The following is a 12,490-nucleotide window of genomic DNA, read 5'->3' as shown; positions in this document are numbered from 1 at the left end:
GCTGAGCCGCGTCGAATTGGGACTTCTAGTACTGATACGACTTGCACTATTTGGGACATTGAGCGTGAAGCTGTTGACACTCAGCTTATTGCACATGATAAAGAAGTGTTTGATATTGCTTGGGGTGGTGTTGGTGTTTTCGCCTCTGTCTCAGCTGATGGCTCTGTTAGGGTGTTTGATCTTCGTGATAAGGAACATTCGACTATTATCTATGAGAGCTCTGAGCCAGATACTCCTTTGGTGCGTCTTGGTTGGAACAAGCAGGATCCTAGGTACATGGCTACTATTATTATGGACAGTGCTAAGGTTGTGGTGTTGGACATTCGTTTCCCGGCTCTTCCTGTGGTGGAGCTTCAACGACATCAATCTAGTGTCAATGCCATTGCTTGGACGCCTCATAGCTCTTGTCACATTTGTACCGCAGGAGATGATTTTTCAAGCTTTGATTTGGGATATTTCATCCATGGGACAGCATGTTGTTGAAGGTGGTCTTGACCCTATTCTTGCTTACACAGCTGGTGCTGAGATTGAGCAGCTGCAGTGATCGTCTTCTCAACCTGATTGGGTCGCAATTGCTTTCTCCACCAAGCTGCAAATTCTCAGGGTTTGATCTTTTAAAAGAATTTCTCATCTCTTATCAGATTAGGTTACCCATTTTCTATCATATAAGGGTCTGGTTACCCTTCTTACTATCCTCAAGATGTAAAGACTGTTATCAATGGTATTAATGAATCTGCTTGATCTTGCTGGTATCCTCAAATTGCAAAGCTTGAACGGACTCTTGTTGATGTATGATTGATAAGTAAGAATGATTCTTTGATCTTGAACTTTGCTTCATCGCTTTTTCTTTCTTAGCACAATCTTTACAGCCTGATCCCTGAGAAGTGTGTATTCAGGTTAACTAGGTATAGTTTTGTATTTGATTAGAGTAATGGACAGCTAGAGTTAATGACACATCTCAGTTCCTATTGCACCTCTTCGACTAGCTTTCTATAAAGTCAATGCGCAATGGGGAACAAGTCGCAAAATAGACCTGCAAGTAGGCTCGTATTTTTTCTCAGTCCTTTAAGAACTTGTTAAGTCTAAGCCTTTCAGGCAAATTCATGAAGGTAAATCCTCAACAGAATTTTGGATGATATGGCTCAGCTGTGCAAAGATGGTCTTAGTTGACAACCCGTCAGTACTTAAGTTCAACTAAGGTTTGTTCTTCTAAAGATTTGGTACTTTGTTAAGTATAAAAACATTAACCTCAGTTCCAGTGTTGTGATCGTCAAGTCTATACATTTCAACTATATGATCCAGTGGTGATCGGTCGACGCAATGCTTAAATTTGGGAGAGAGGGATGCAAGGCTGGTTTCTTTCTCCTGATAATTCGGAGTATCCATTAGCAGTGACTTAAACCGAGTTTATGTATTATGTTATAATGATCCGTTTCTGGTATTACTATATAAATGGTGACACACCTTTCTTTGAGATTACGAAGAAGGTATATAATCTTGTAAAAGGCTTCAGACTATATAAAGAATTTTTTTATTTTATTTTTATATTCACTCGTTCTTAACGTGTCTGTGATTTTCATCTGCAGCAAAGAGATGTCAGAGAATCTCGTTTGACTTTTCAATGGTCCTAAGAAGGAATGTCGAGTCACTGATCAAATGCTGTGCAAATGTGACCACATGATGGAGAAGCCCATCCACTTGTGAAGCCCAAGTGAGAGGCAAAGACGTGTGAACGAACCACAACCATACAAGTGTATGACAAAGCTATCCAGAATCTCATCTTCTTTGCCTCCAACTCAGCAATTATATTTTTCTATATTACCTACCACTCACTGCTTCAACATTACTTTCTGACTCTTCTGCTACATGCCTACATTATACGCAGCTTCTCTACGGTAGCTATGGCTTCGGCTACTTTCTCTGTGTCCAAACATCCCTTCAGGTTTTATTTCATTTCCCTTCCTCATTATCTGCATTCTGCCCTTGACAAGTTTAATCATCGTCTAATACTCTCATGTTTTGCATTTCAGGGTTTCTCTGAGTTTTCAGGACTTCGAAACTCCTCTGCTCTTCCCTTTGCCAAGAAATCTTCTTCCGATGAGTTTGTTTCTTTCGTCAGTTTCCAGACTTCTGCAGTGAGTTCCTTTCTTTCTCCATTCCTCTCTACTGCTTCTCTTCTCTGTAATATACCTGATGGTGCAATACCTTGTAAACTCGAGAGCTGTTTCTTGTGTTTAAAGCCTTCACCATTGTAGATCTGTCTATCTTTGAAGAAGCCTGCAAGCAATGATCAGCCATGACTGCGTCTTTCTTTGTGGTTTTGTGAATCATGTACGTCTTGTTTTGTTTATGTATTGTAGATGGGAAGCAATGGTGGATACAGGAAAGGGGTGACCGAGGCCAAGATAAAGGTAGCCATCAATGGTTTCGGTAGGATTGGTAGGAACTTCTTGAGGTGTTGGCATGGTCGTAAGGACTCTCCTCTTGATGTTGTTGTCATTAACGACACTGGTGGTGTCAAACAAGCATCGCATCTCCTCAAATACGACTCAACTCTTGGAATCTTTGACGCTGATGTCAAACCTTCTGGAGATGCTGCTCTCTCTGTTGATGAAAAGATCATTCAGATTGTATCTGATCGTAACCCATCTAATCTCCCCTGGGGGTAAGTTAATAAAACCAATTCCCATATCTTTTAAATTCATCAACACGGCTAGATCTATATTGAATGTTATCGAAAATTTGGTGATGATTGTTAGGGAACTAGGCATTGACTTGGTCATCGAAGGAACCGGAGTGTTTGTTGACAGAGAAGGTGCTGGAAAGCACATTCAGGCTGGAGCCAAGAAGGTTCTAATTACTGCACCTGGAAAAGGTGATATCCCAACTTATGTCGTTGGTGTCAATGCTGAACTTTACAGCCATGAAGATACAATCATCAGCAATGCGTCTTGTACTACAAACTGTCTCGCTCCATTCGTCAAGGTTCTTGACCAGAAGTTCGGTAAGCATCTTGTAAAAGGTTGAACTATTATGTTGCAGTCTTGTAAAAAGCTGAGCAATTTTGTGTTGTGTTAAACTTGGTAGGGATCATAAAGGGTACAATGACTACTACTCACTCATACACTGGTGACCAAAGGTTGTTAGATGCGAGCCACCGTGATCTAAGGAGAGCAAGAGCAGCAGCTTTGAACATTGTTCCAACATCAACAGGAGCAGCCAAAGCCGTGGCTCTTGTGCTCCCTAACCTCAAAGGAAAGCTCAACGGAATCGCATTGCGTGTGCCAACTCCAAATGTCTCAGTGGTTGACTTAGTCGTGCAGGTCTCCAAGAAGACTTTTGCTGAAGAAGTCAATGCTGCTTTCAGAGACGCAGCTGAGAATTTATAGTAATAAACTTGATTCAAACTTGTTACATCCTCTGCTTAATTCATAACTCTGGTCTGGGAATGCATTTGACAATAAAGAAAGATACAATACTTGTTATGTTACATAACAGGAGGATTGTGGTATTGAAACTGCTTATACAGCTCACAAGACAAGCAAAAGAGTCAACAGTGCAAAAGGTTGAACGGTGGTATAGCCGATTCGAATCAGATAAAAGAAGGAGAAGAGGTTCCAAACATCTGATGAGGATCTTCATTGACATCTTTGAGAAAACTCTGAACATAAGTTGCGGTGTAGTCATACTTAAAGCAATGTGAATCATTGCTGAGAACCGAACCAATCTTCATCTGTTCTGCATCGCCCTGTTCACCGGTGTTGTCCTGGTAACCAAACAAACTGCTTGACATATCACTGGGAAAAGAAGGTAAGGAAACCTCTTTGCTTTGACCAACATGATCATCATCATAACAATGTGGGAAACTGTTAGTGAGATTAGCCAAAAACTGTTGTTCTTGCAAACAAGAAGTGATAGGAGCAGCACAAAAACGGTGGTTTTCTGGTGGCTGATCTTGAAGAAAACTGAGATTAGAAGATTCCAAACTCATATCAGGTTCCAAAGACACAATGGTGGGATTAACAGAACCTTTGTCTGATGATGACTGTGACAACTGCTGTGGTTGTGTTTGTGAAGAGCTGTTTTCAGTGTAGAAGAAGTTGGTTTTAGCTAAAGAGCCACTGATGGATCGAGCAGCAACATCATATGCTAAAGCAGCTTCTTCGGCTGTATCAAATGTTCCAAGCCAATGTCTTTCTTTTGTAGTAGGGTTTCTGATTTCAGCTGCATACCTTCCCCATGGACGTCTCCTCACTCCAAGGTACTTCCCTTCTTGTGACTTCTTCTCTTGTTTGCTTTTGCTCTTGTTTCTTGATTTCAACATGTTCACAATATTCAGAGATCAATGCTTCTCTCTATCTAAGTCTCTTTAAGGGTCCTTTAGGCTGCTCTATATAAACTATAAACGGAGAAAGAAGAGCAAAAGAGTGTGTGAACTTGGTTGATGCCTTTTTGGTTTTGGGCATTAAATTAAAAGGAATTAGTTGGGAGTTAAAAATTTTAACTCCAAAGTCTGTCTTGTCCTTCGTAAACCGTGTCATGTAGAAACAAGAAAGTGTCTCATATTTTCTCCATTTTTGTCCTTTTGCTTTATATTTTCCACACTTTAGCTATATGGTTTAGTCATCTTGTGTCATTACATTACATTACATCCAAGCAAAGAAAACAGGCAAGCCTTTATAATGTATGGAGCCAAGCCAAGTGGTGACAAGGACATTGCCATTTTAGTCTCAGACAAAAAACTGTACAAATGTCAAGAAGCCTAACTAAAACTTTCAATGGGAGAACATGTGATATAAGCTTAGGGATTTGGAATTAAAGGGTGATTCATTTGATTTGAAGTCAATCCTTAAGCATTGATCTGTGTGAGATTAGTTAATTTCTATTCTGTGTTCTTTTTGTCTTCTTGCATTTGGTGTCCAAGTTTCATATAAAGACAATTTCTATCTTGATCACTTAAAACAGACAAAGATATCAAAGTTCAAGACAGGTTTAAAATATATCAGATGCGTCTGAAATCAATTTTGCCTCTCTCATGTTTCAATTTTGTTTACATTAGTAGTAGAAGAAGCAATTCAATGAATCCAAATAGCTAAAGAAACTAATTAACTACAAAACAGTAGCAAGGATCTATTTGACACTCGTCTAACTTTGAAGAATCTTGCACTGTGTCTTCCTCTGTTCTCAATCTTCCTTCTTCTCCCATAACTCTTAGAAACTCTTCAAGTGCTCTCTGCATCCACTCATACCGACACAGCTCCAACGCTTCTTTAACATTCAACTGCATATTTTCGAGTAATCTCAAAGTTAAGAGATCATATAGGTCATTAAAACATTCAACTTCCTTACATGAATAAGTAACTACATGTACATTTGAGATTTGAGTATAGAGCTTTGTACCCATTTCCTCTGGCGATTCTCTCGCTCTGGCCAATCCTCGAGTTCTTCGATAACCTCTAATGCAAACATATATCCTTTGCAACCACCTAAACATTCATCCTCCACCGTGCTACTTTTGCTTCTAAATTCCCAAACTCCTAAAGGATCTTCCTATATATATATAACACAAAAAGCTTACATCTAATGAAAAAACAACTGTAACGTAGCTTTCTCAATGTCTTGTTTTAGAAAGTTGGGGAAAACTTACTCGAAGTATTCCTTTAACTCCTGCTTCTTCCATGGCTTCACGAGAAGCAGCTTCAAGAACAGTCTCATCATCTTCCCATCCTCCCTGATAATAATAATACACACAAATATGGGCAATTGCAAAATGACAGTAGTAAAGAGAGAGATACTAAATAGATGAAAAGGAACCTTTGGGAAGACAAGATCATGACGGTTAGGAGATGAAACCATAAGAACTTCAAGCTTGTTTACAAAGTCAACAACACTAGTTGAGTCTTGTTCAATTTCGTCAGCTTTAATCAGCCTATACGGAATGCATCTGTTCACAAATGTGTAAGAAGAAGAATTAGATAATCAAACAATAATTTTGATTTTTGTGATCTAAGGGTTTCTTGAATATTTTCAAGATTTACAAATTATATAGTAAAAATAAAAACTGATCTTTTTGTTATTATGTTTGGGGTTCGGTTGGTTTGGTACCCAGAAACGAGACGGAAGTTGTTGTCGTCGTAACGTTGACGATCTCGTCCGGTTCGAGAAGAAAGAACCGACATTGATGAATCTCTGAGGGACACGAAGGGATTGAGAAAGAAACAGAGAGAAAGAAATGCGTCTGCTACGTTCTTGAAAAACCCTGTTCTTCTTGTAAATTGTGGTTACTAAGAAGAAACATGATGATCATAGCTTTCATGAAGAATCCATCTTCTTCTTCTTCGTTTCAAGAATTAACGAATCCACGAGAAAGAGAGAGAGAGATAATCTCAAGCTCACAAAAAAAAAAAAAAACGTTTTTGTTTGTTTAATTTCTTGCTATTTTTGCGGAGAAGAAAGAGGAGTTGGACCAACGAGAGCATTCATTGTTTTGTTGTAAGTTGTAACCATCACCTATCTCTCTCTATTTAATCAATTCCGATATTAATAATATAAATATTATATATGTTATTTTTTTGTGTTAACATTTTTGTGCTAAAAAAAAGCAGAAGAACCACACACACAATTTCCAAGCAAGTCACACTAAAGGATCTGATTCCGTATTTGACTTATTACTGTTTATCTCATTGAGTTTATATTCTCCACTTAAGAGAACTATTCCATGATTGATTCTATAAAACTTATCTTGAGACGTGTTTTGTGAAGAAGCCAGTTGAAAACCGAATTGGTATAGTTCTGTGTGTGTGTGGCTAGCTAGTGAGAATAACTAATAGGAATTGGTATATATCCAAGGTTTATTTTATTGTATTTTTGCTGAAATAGTGAAATTAGTCTCAGTTTATCCAAATTTTATAAAAATAATTTGTTTTAGAAATCAAAATAAACATTATTAAAAATAATATAAATAAAAAATCGAATATGTATACTCTCCTAGTCGAAATTGAAGTACGTAGCTTTTCTTCTTTAATTTCCTTTTTCTTTTTAATTATTGTTTTGATTTTAAAAAATTGTGGGATTAATGAACATTTCCTTTTTCCTAATTGGGTAATCCTTTATAGATTAGAACTTGCGTCTAAGTGTGTATAAAAAGAGAAGCATATAGCCCGGAACCATTCACTTCGTATCAAATTGTGGTCATGGGAAAAGAAACGCAAGCGATTGTATCATCATCATCACAAAGAAAGAGAAGAAACAAGAAGCTAGTGAATATTGTATTGCATCACCATCGTCACTACCAGACAATGTCGTTGAGGAAATCTTCTTAAAGCTTCCGGTAAAATCCCTAATGAGACTTAAATCCCTCTCGAAGCAATGGAGATCAACGATCGAGTCTCACTTTTTCTCACATATGCACTTGAAGATCGCTCAGCGATCACACGTAGATCATGCAAAAGTCATGATAATTACTTCTAATCCAGACTTAAAGAATATTAGTTTTAGGAGCATCTCTTTGGAAGCGGTTAGGTTCTTACCCTCTAATCTTTTCAACTTCCCTCACGCATTCCGATTCCATGATGCGATATACGCTTCTGAAAGCTGTGATGGACTTTTCTGCGTTCATTCCCCAATCACACAAGAGATATATGTCGTTAATCCGGCAACACGTTGGTTCCGACAACTTCCTCCGGCTAGGTTTCAGATTTCAATGGACAAGCTAAACCCCACTCTAGATACTTTTGGAGACGTGCAAGTGCAATCAATCTCTCATCTAGCATTCGTGAAGGTCAATGATTACAAATTAGTGTGGTTGTATAATTCCGACATGTATAACTCTGATGCTTCGAGTCCGGACGAGAGAGTTACCAAGTGCGAGGTTTTTGATTTTAAGGCAAATACTTGGAGATATTTGACTTGCACACCAAGTTATCGGATATATCATGACCAAAAGCCAGTATCTGTGAACGGGTCACTTTATTGGTTTACAGAACCATATAATACCGAAATCAAAGTGATAGCTCTAGATATTCGTACCGAAATATTCCGGTTGCTGCCTAAGCCTAGCCTTATTACTAGTTCAGATCCTAGCTATATTGACATCTGCACTTTGGATAATAGGTTGTGCATGTATGAAACAGAAGGGAATAAGAGAATCCAAGAGATTTGGAAGTTGAAATCATTGGAAGACGTATGGGAGAAGATTTATACCATAAATTTGCTTTCTTCTTATTATTCTCATTTCGATTTTCTCGACGGATTTAGTTCAACCGATGGTTTTAATTGGACCCAAAAGGATTTGGTTAAGCCATCCATACCTGTGGCGATATACAAGAACAAGAAGATCCTGCTCTCACATCCATATACCCGCAATTTGGTAAATCCCCAAACAGAACGTCTCTGCTCATTTTTCAAACATTTTTTGTGTATTTTAAGATCGGTTCCTTATTCTCCAAGTTTGATCTCTCATATTTAAACCAAAATACTATCTACTTCTTTTTTTGCGTTTTGAAGCATGAAAGAAAGTACTCATTTTATGCTTTACTGACTAGATTTGTGATTTATTTTGAATTTAATTAGAATGGAATTGGTTACATATTTGAGTCTCTTTTGTTGGATCATCAACATTATCATGCATGAATGTATTATCCTCCATCAGATATTTCTAGATCTTGGAAACACATTAAGAAGAGCCTTGCTCATGAATTATGATTTTTCACTATTCTTTTCGTTTACTCCGCGTACCTAAGCTGAACAGAGATTAAACGTACGTAGACATGTATGTGTCTTTACATTAAAAAAAGTTTTATTCCAGTAGTTTTAGAAACAAATAATATTTTTAGTTCCTTTTTGTAAAACATAATGAAAAATACATATATAGAATCGTACTACAACTTGATTATTGTAACATTTAATACCTTAATATTTGATTATTAATATTAAAGATATATAAAAATAGAATAATTAATTAATCATTACAGATGCTGAAAAAAGAACAAGAAGAAGATAATAATAGGTTTTATATACGTGACATATAGTGATCTGATTAGATTATTATAGCTTATCTAACTGATATTTTCTAACTTTTTCATTAAGTGGTATCTAAGATTTTCTGCCAAAGCTGGTAATTAATACTAGAAAATCTGGTCTAGTTTTGTATTTCATAATTCATATAACTTTGTGTCCTTTTTGAACTTAAAATCATTATCTTTGATGTCAAATTTTGAAATAACATTAAAACATTGAAATTAACCAAATTTAAAGCCTAATTTTTATATATATATTTTTAAAATTATGGCTTTCCTTGTTAACTATATAACACACATTCGTTCATATCAAAAGAAGAATTATAAGAAGGCAACGATGGCAGCAATTGCATTATCAACAACATCACTAATGGACGACGTCATAGAGGAAATCTTGTTGAAACTTCCTGTGAAATCAATAATTCGACTCAAGTCTCTCTCAAAACAATGGAGATCGACGATCCAGTCTCGCGGTTTTGCAGAGAGACACTTGAAGGTTGCCCAACGATCCCACATGGAACACTCAAAAGTCATCGCCATGTCCGACCGCTTATCAGAAGATGCGCGTCGTTTGATTTGTTTTAGGACAATCATCTCCTTAGAGTCGACTCCACTTCTATCGTTTACTCTTCCCAAATCCCATCCTATCTACTTCCATTTCTACGTTTCTAAAAGTTGTGACGGCCTTTTCTGCATCTATTCCTCGAAATCAGAGTTTATACATGTAGTTAATCCGGCCACACGGTGGTTTAGACAACTTCCTCCGGCTAGGATTCAGATTTTAATGCACAAGTTGATACCCAATCTAGATATGTATGATCCCGATCTATTCTCTTTCATGACAGCAGTCCCAACTCTAGCAATTGTGAAGGATACTGATTACAAATTAGTGTGGCTATATAATTCTGATGAGTATAATTCGGATGCATCGAGTCCAAACGAGGGACTTACCAAGTGCGAAGTTTTTGATTTTAGGGTAAACTCGTCGAGGTACTTGACTTGTACCCCAAGTTATCTGATATGTAATCAACAAGGTCCGGAATATGTAAACGGTTCGAATTATTGGTTCACAGAACCATATAATGGCGAAATCAAAGTAATAGCTCTTGATATACATAATGAAACATTTCGGTTGTTGCCTAAGATTCATCCGGTTATCGCCACTTCAAGTCCTAAGGAAATTTACATGTGCACTCTGGATAAGAGGTTGTGCATCATGACAAAGGTGCGCAATACGAAACTCAACGAGATTTGGAGATTGAAAACATCAGAAGACATGTGGGAGAAGGTTTATACAATAGATTTGTTTTCTTCTTCTTCTTCCGAGTCTCTATTCCAAAACTATATTCATTGGAAACCGGTGATGATATGCGATAACAAGAAGATATTGTTCTCATGTCTTCACGCCAAAAATCTAGTAGAATACGATCCACAAACAAAATCCGTCTGTTCAGTTTTCAATCATTCTGATCAGTGCAAAATGTTAAGACATGTTCCTTATATTCAAAGTTTGATCTCTAATATATAAAATGCATACTCACATCTTTTGATGTATTCTGGAAGCATGTAAGAAACAGAGCATTTCTTGATGTAACTAGGATGAGGTTACATTACTTATAAATATTTTAATTTAGACATAAAAATATATTAGACCAAACTCAAGACATTTTGCTAACAGGTTGAAAATATGTACCCAACACACATGTTTCAAAGCTATATAAATTAAAAAACAGTGATCCTTTAATAGACTTGAACCTTGTTCCTACATGACCTGATCAATTGGATCAAACACTCGACATCTATTTTCATAGTTCAACTCTTTGACAACATTGAACCTTGTCCACACAGATGCTTCCTTCTGTATCGCAATAAATTAAAGTTGCCGTGTCTAAAAGCATTGCTTTGATTTGTTCAGATAACACGTCGTGCCCTTATTGGCATGGCTATTTAGAAACACAAAACATTTGATTACTACTATAGTAATCATTTTTTTTTTTCTTTTGAATTATTAAAAGGTTCCGGACCTAGGCCCATACATCCCTTCAGGCTAAGGACCAAAGCATTTTATATGGTCTCCTCCCAAGTAATCATTCTCTCTAAATGTTATTGATTTCAAACAAATAAAATATAATGGACTAATGGAGACTGCAAATAATATATAAATAAAGAACCACTCATGCACTCGTGTTGATGTGCTTGGTAGCATGCACGAAAGAAACAGAGCATATATTGCAATCTTTACCGATTGGACAAGTTTTATTTTTGGTTTCATTATGTTTGTATTCAACGAGAGTCCCATCTTCAGTCGCCCACGGTACAAACCAAATATTACTGTGAGCCTTGACATCACACACAACAAATTTTGATTTTGGTAACATCGTTTCTCTAGTCTTTATATGCGCAATGAATGGAATTCTCCTTGACAATAGTTCAAAGTTGTAGAGGTTAACTTTTGATGCCACTTAACAGTCATGATCCCCTAATCTGATATAGAGATCCCAATTCATGCTCTTTAACTTGGTTACATATTAGGTTGGTTACATATTTAATTTGAGATCTGGATTCTCTTTTGTTTTTATCATCATACCATCTCATATTTGGACATGTTGTAACAATGAAAATGAAAAAAGCACATCTTCTTTTTAGAAACAGAGCTTTTGCTTATGAATTTGCAGTTCTAAATCAACTCATAAATGAAAAGCTAAGCAGAATTATTGAGAAACAATGACGTTTTTGCAAAAAAAAAGTTGAAATTATGTACTCAAAAGTGTCTAACACATGTTTTTAATCACAAGCCCAAAACCAGCCACTTTAGACTCTTTTAAAATCTTTCAGTGCTTGATAATGAATGGGTTTACTCGTTGATTTGGCTGACATTAGTTACCATTCATTAGCTGTTTTTTTTACCATTACAAGAACTTTTACCCTTTTGACTTCATTAGCTATTTTTTTACTTTGTCGGAAGCCTTTTCATAAGCTGGCGTCATTTCTAACATAGACATACGTTTTTTTCTGCTTTATCACCCTGTTGTTTAAATACTATCGGAGGGTTTGTTATTGGATTTTGTTTTAATCTTGTTTTAACTGGAGCATCTATGTCCTTTGTTTTTTATGAGTACGTGGATTTGCGTCTGCGGCCTGCTTCCATATATTATCAATCTCGTTTATCTGCCGCCTGCTTATATATATTACAAACTTTTTTTACTCTTTTGACTTCATTAGCTGTTTTTTGACCATGCCGGAAGCTTTTTCATAATAAGCTGACAACATTTCTAACACATAAGTACATTTCTTGTCCGGTCCTTAGATTTTAGCTTGATATTACGAGAACACATGTCATTTCTGGATATATATGCTTTCATAGAGAGTAATTAGAAATGGTAACTCAAAAAAAAAAATGTGAGTCAAATTCAAAGCTTCTTCTGGTAACCCATGGGTTGTTATTTGCCCAATTCCACTGATCTGATCAACTC

General features: G+C 36.6%; 5 protein-coding genes and 1 pseudogene across 7 annotated transcripts in view; 4 read left to right on the top strand and 2 right to left on the bottom strand.

Annotated features, from left to right (window-relative positions):
• Window positions 1–752, top strand: part of LOC104739948 (WD repeat-containing protein LWD1-like) — a 7,442-nt gene extending 6,690 nt beyond the window's left edge. The window contains exon 2 of the mRNA XM_019236162.1: window positions 1–752. Within this exon, the coding sequence (XP_019091707.1) occupies window positions 1–483 (483 nt within the window). The 3' untranslated portion in view covers window positions 484–752.
• LOC104739945 (glyceraldehyde-3-phosphate dehydrogenase GAPA2, chloroplastic-like) lies at window positions 1,843–4,626 on the top strand. 3 transcript variants are annotated; one of them, XR_002035322.1, is made up of 6 exons: window positions 1,854–1,942; window positions 2,031–2,135; window positions 2,361–2,665; window positions 2,760–3,004; window positions 3,088–3,810; window positions 3,913–4,626. XR_002035322.1 is itself a non-coding variant. In XM_010460424.2 (6 exons), coding segments are annotated over exons 3-6 (852 nt in total). In that variant the 5' UTR covers window positions 1,854–1,942; window positions 2,031–2,135; the 3' UTR covers window positions 3,500–4,626. The 3 variants fall into 3 exon arrangements, 2 of the variants coding, with proteins under 2 accessions (XP_010458727.1, XP_010458726.1); XM_010460424.2 differs by having other exon boundaries at window positions 3,088–3,388; window positions 3,499–4,626; XM_010460425.2 differs by having other exon boundaries at window positions 1,843–1,942; window positions 3,088–4,626.
• Window positions 3,593–4,332, bottom strand: LOC104739946 (ethylene-responsive transcription factor ERF088-like). The gene has a single exon (XM_010460426.2). The coding sequence runs from the start codon at window positions 4,322–4,324 to the stop codon at window positions 3,593–3,595; it is 732 nt and encodes a 243-aa protein (XP_010458728.1). The 5' UTR covers window positions 4,325–4,332.
• LOC104739947 (nudix hydrolase 12, mitochondrial-like) lies at window positions 4,971–6,520 on the bottom strand. Its single transcript, XM_010460427.2, has 5 exons — window positions 6,106–6,520; window positions 5,815–5,944; window positions 5,648–5,731; window positions 5,401–5,550; window positions 4,971–5,281 (listed from the first exon to the last, which is right to left on the bottom strand). The coding sequence occupies exons 1-5, from the start codon at window positions 6,177–6,179 to the stop codon at window positions 5,102–5,104; spliced, it is 618 nt and encodes a 205-aa protein (XP_010458729.1). The 5' UTR covers window positions 6,180–6,520; the 3' UTR covers window positions 4,971–5,101.
• LOC104743280 lies at window positions 6,976–8,467 on the top strand (annotated as a pseudogene).
• LOC104743279 (putative F-box protein At1g12855) lies at window positions 9,355–10,545 on the top strand. The gene has a single exon (XM_010464381.1). The coding sequence runs from the start codon at window positions 9,355–9,357 to the stop codon at window positions 10,543–10,545; it is 1,191 nt and encodes a 396-aa protein (XP_010462683.1).

The sequence above is a fragment of the Camelina sativa genome, chromosome 14 (genome assembly GCF_000633955.1).
Source record: "Camelina sativa cultivar DH55 chromosome 14, Cs, whole genome shotgun sequence".
Lineage (NCBI taxonomy): Eukaryota > Viridiplantae > Streptophyta > Magnoliopsida > Brassicales > Brassicaceae > Camelina > Camelina sativa.
The sequence above is the reverse complement of the archived record's forward strand: the minus strand, read 5'-3'. Positions and strand labels throughout refer to the sequence as shown.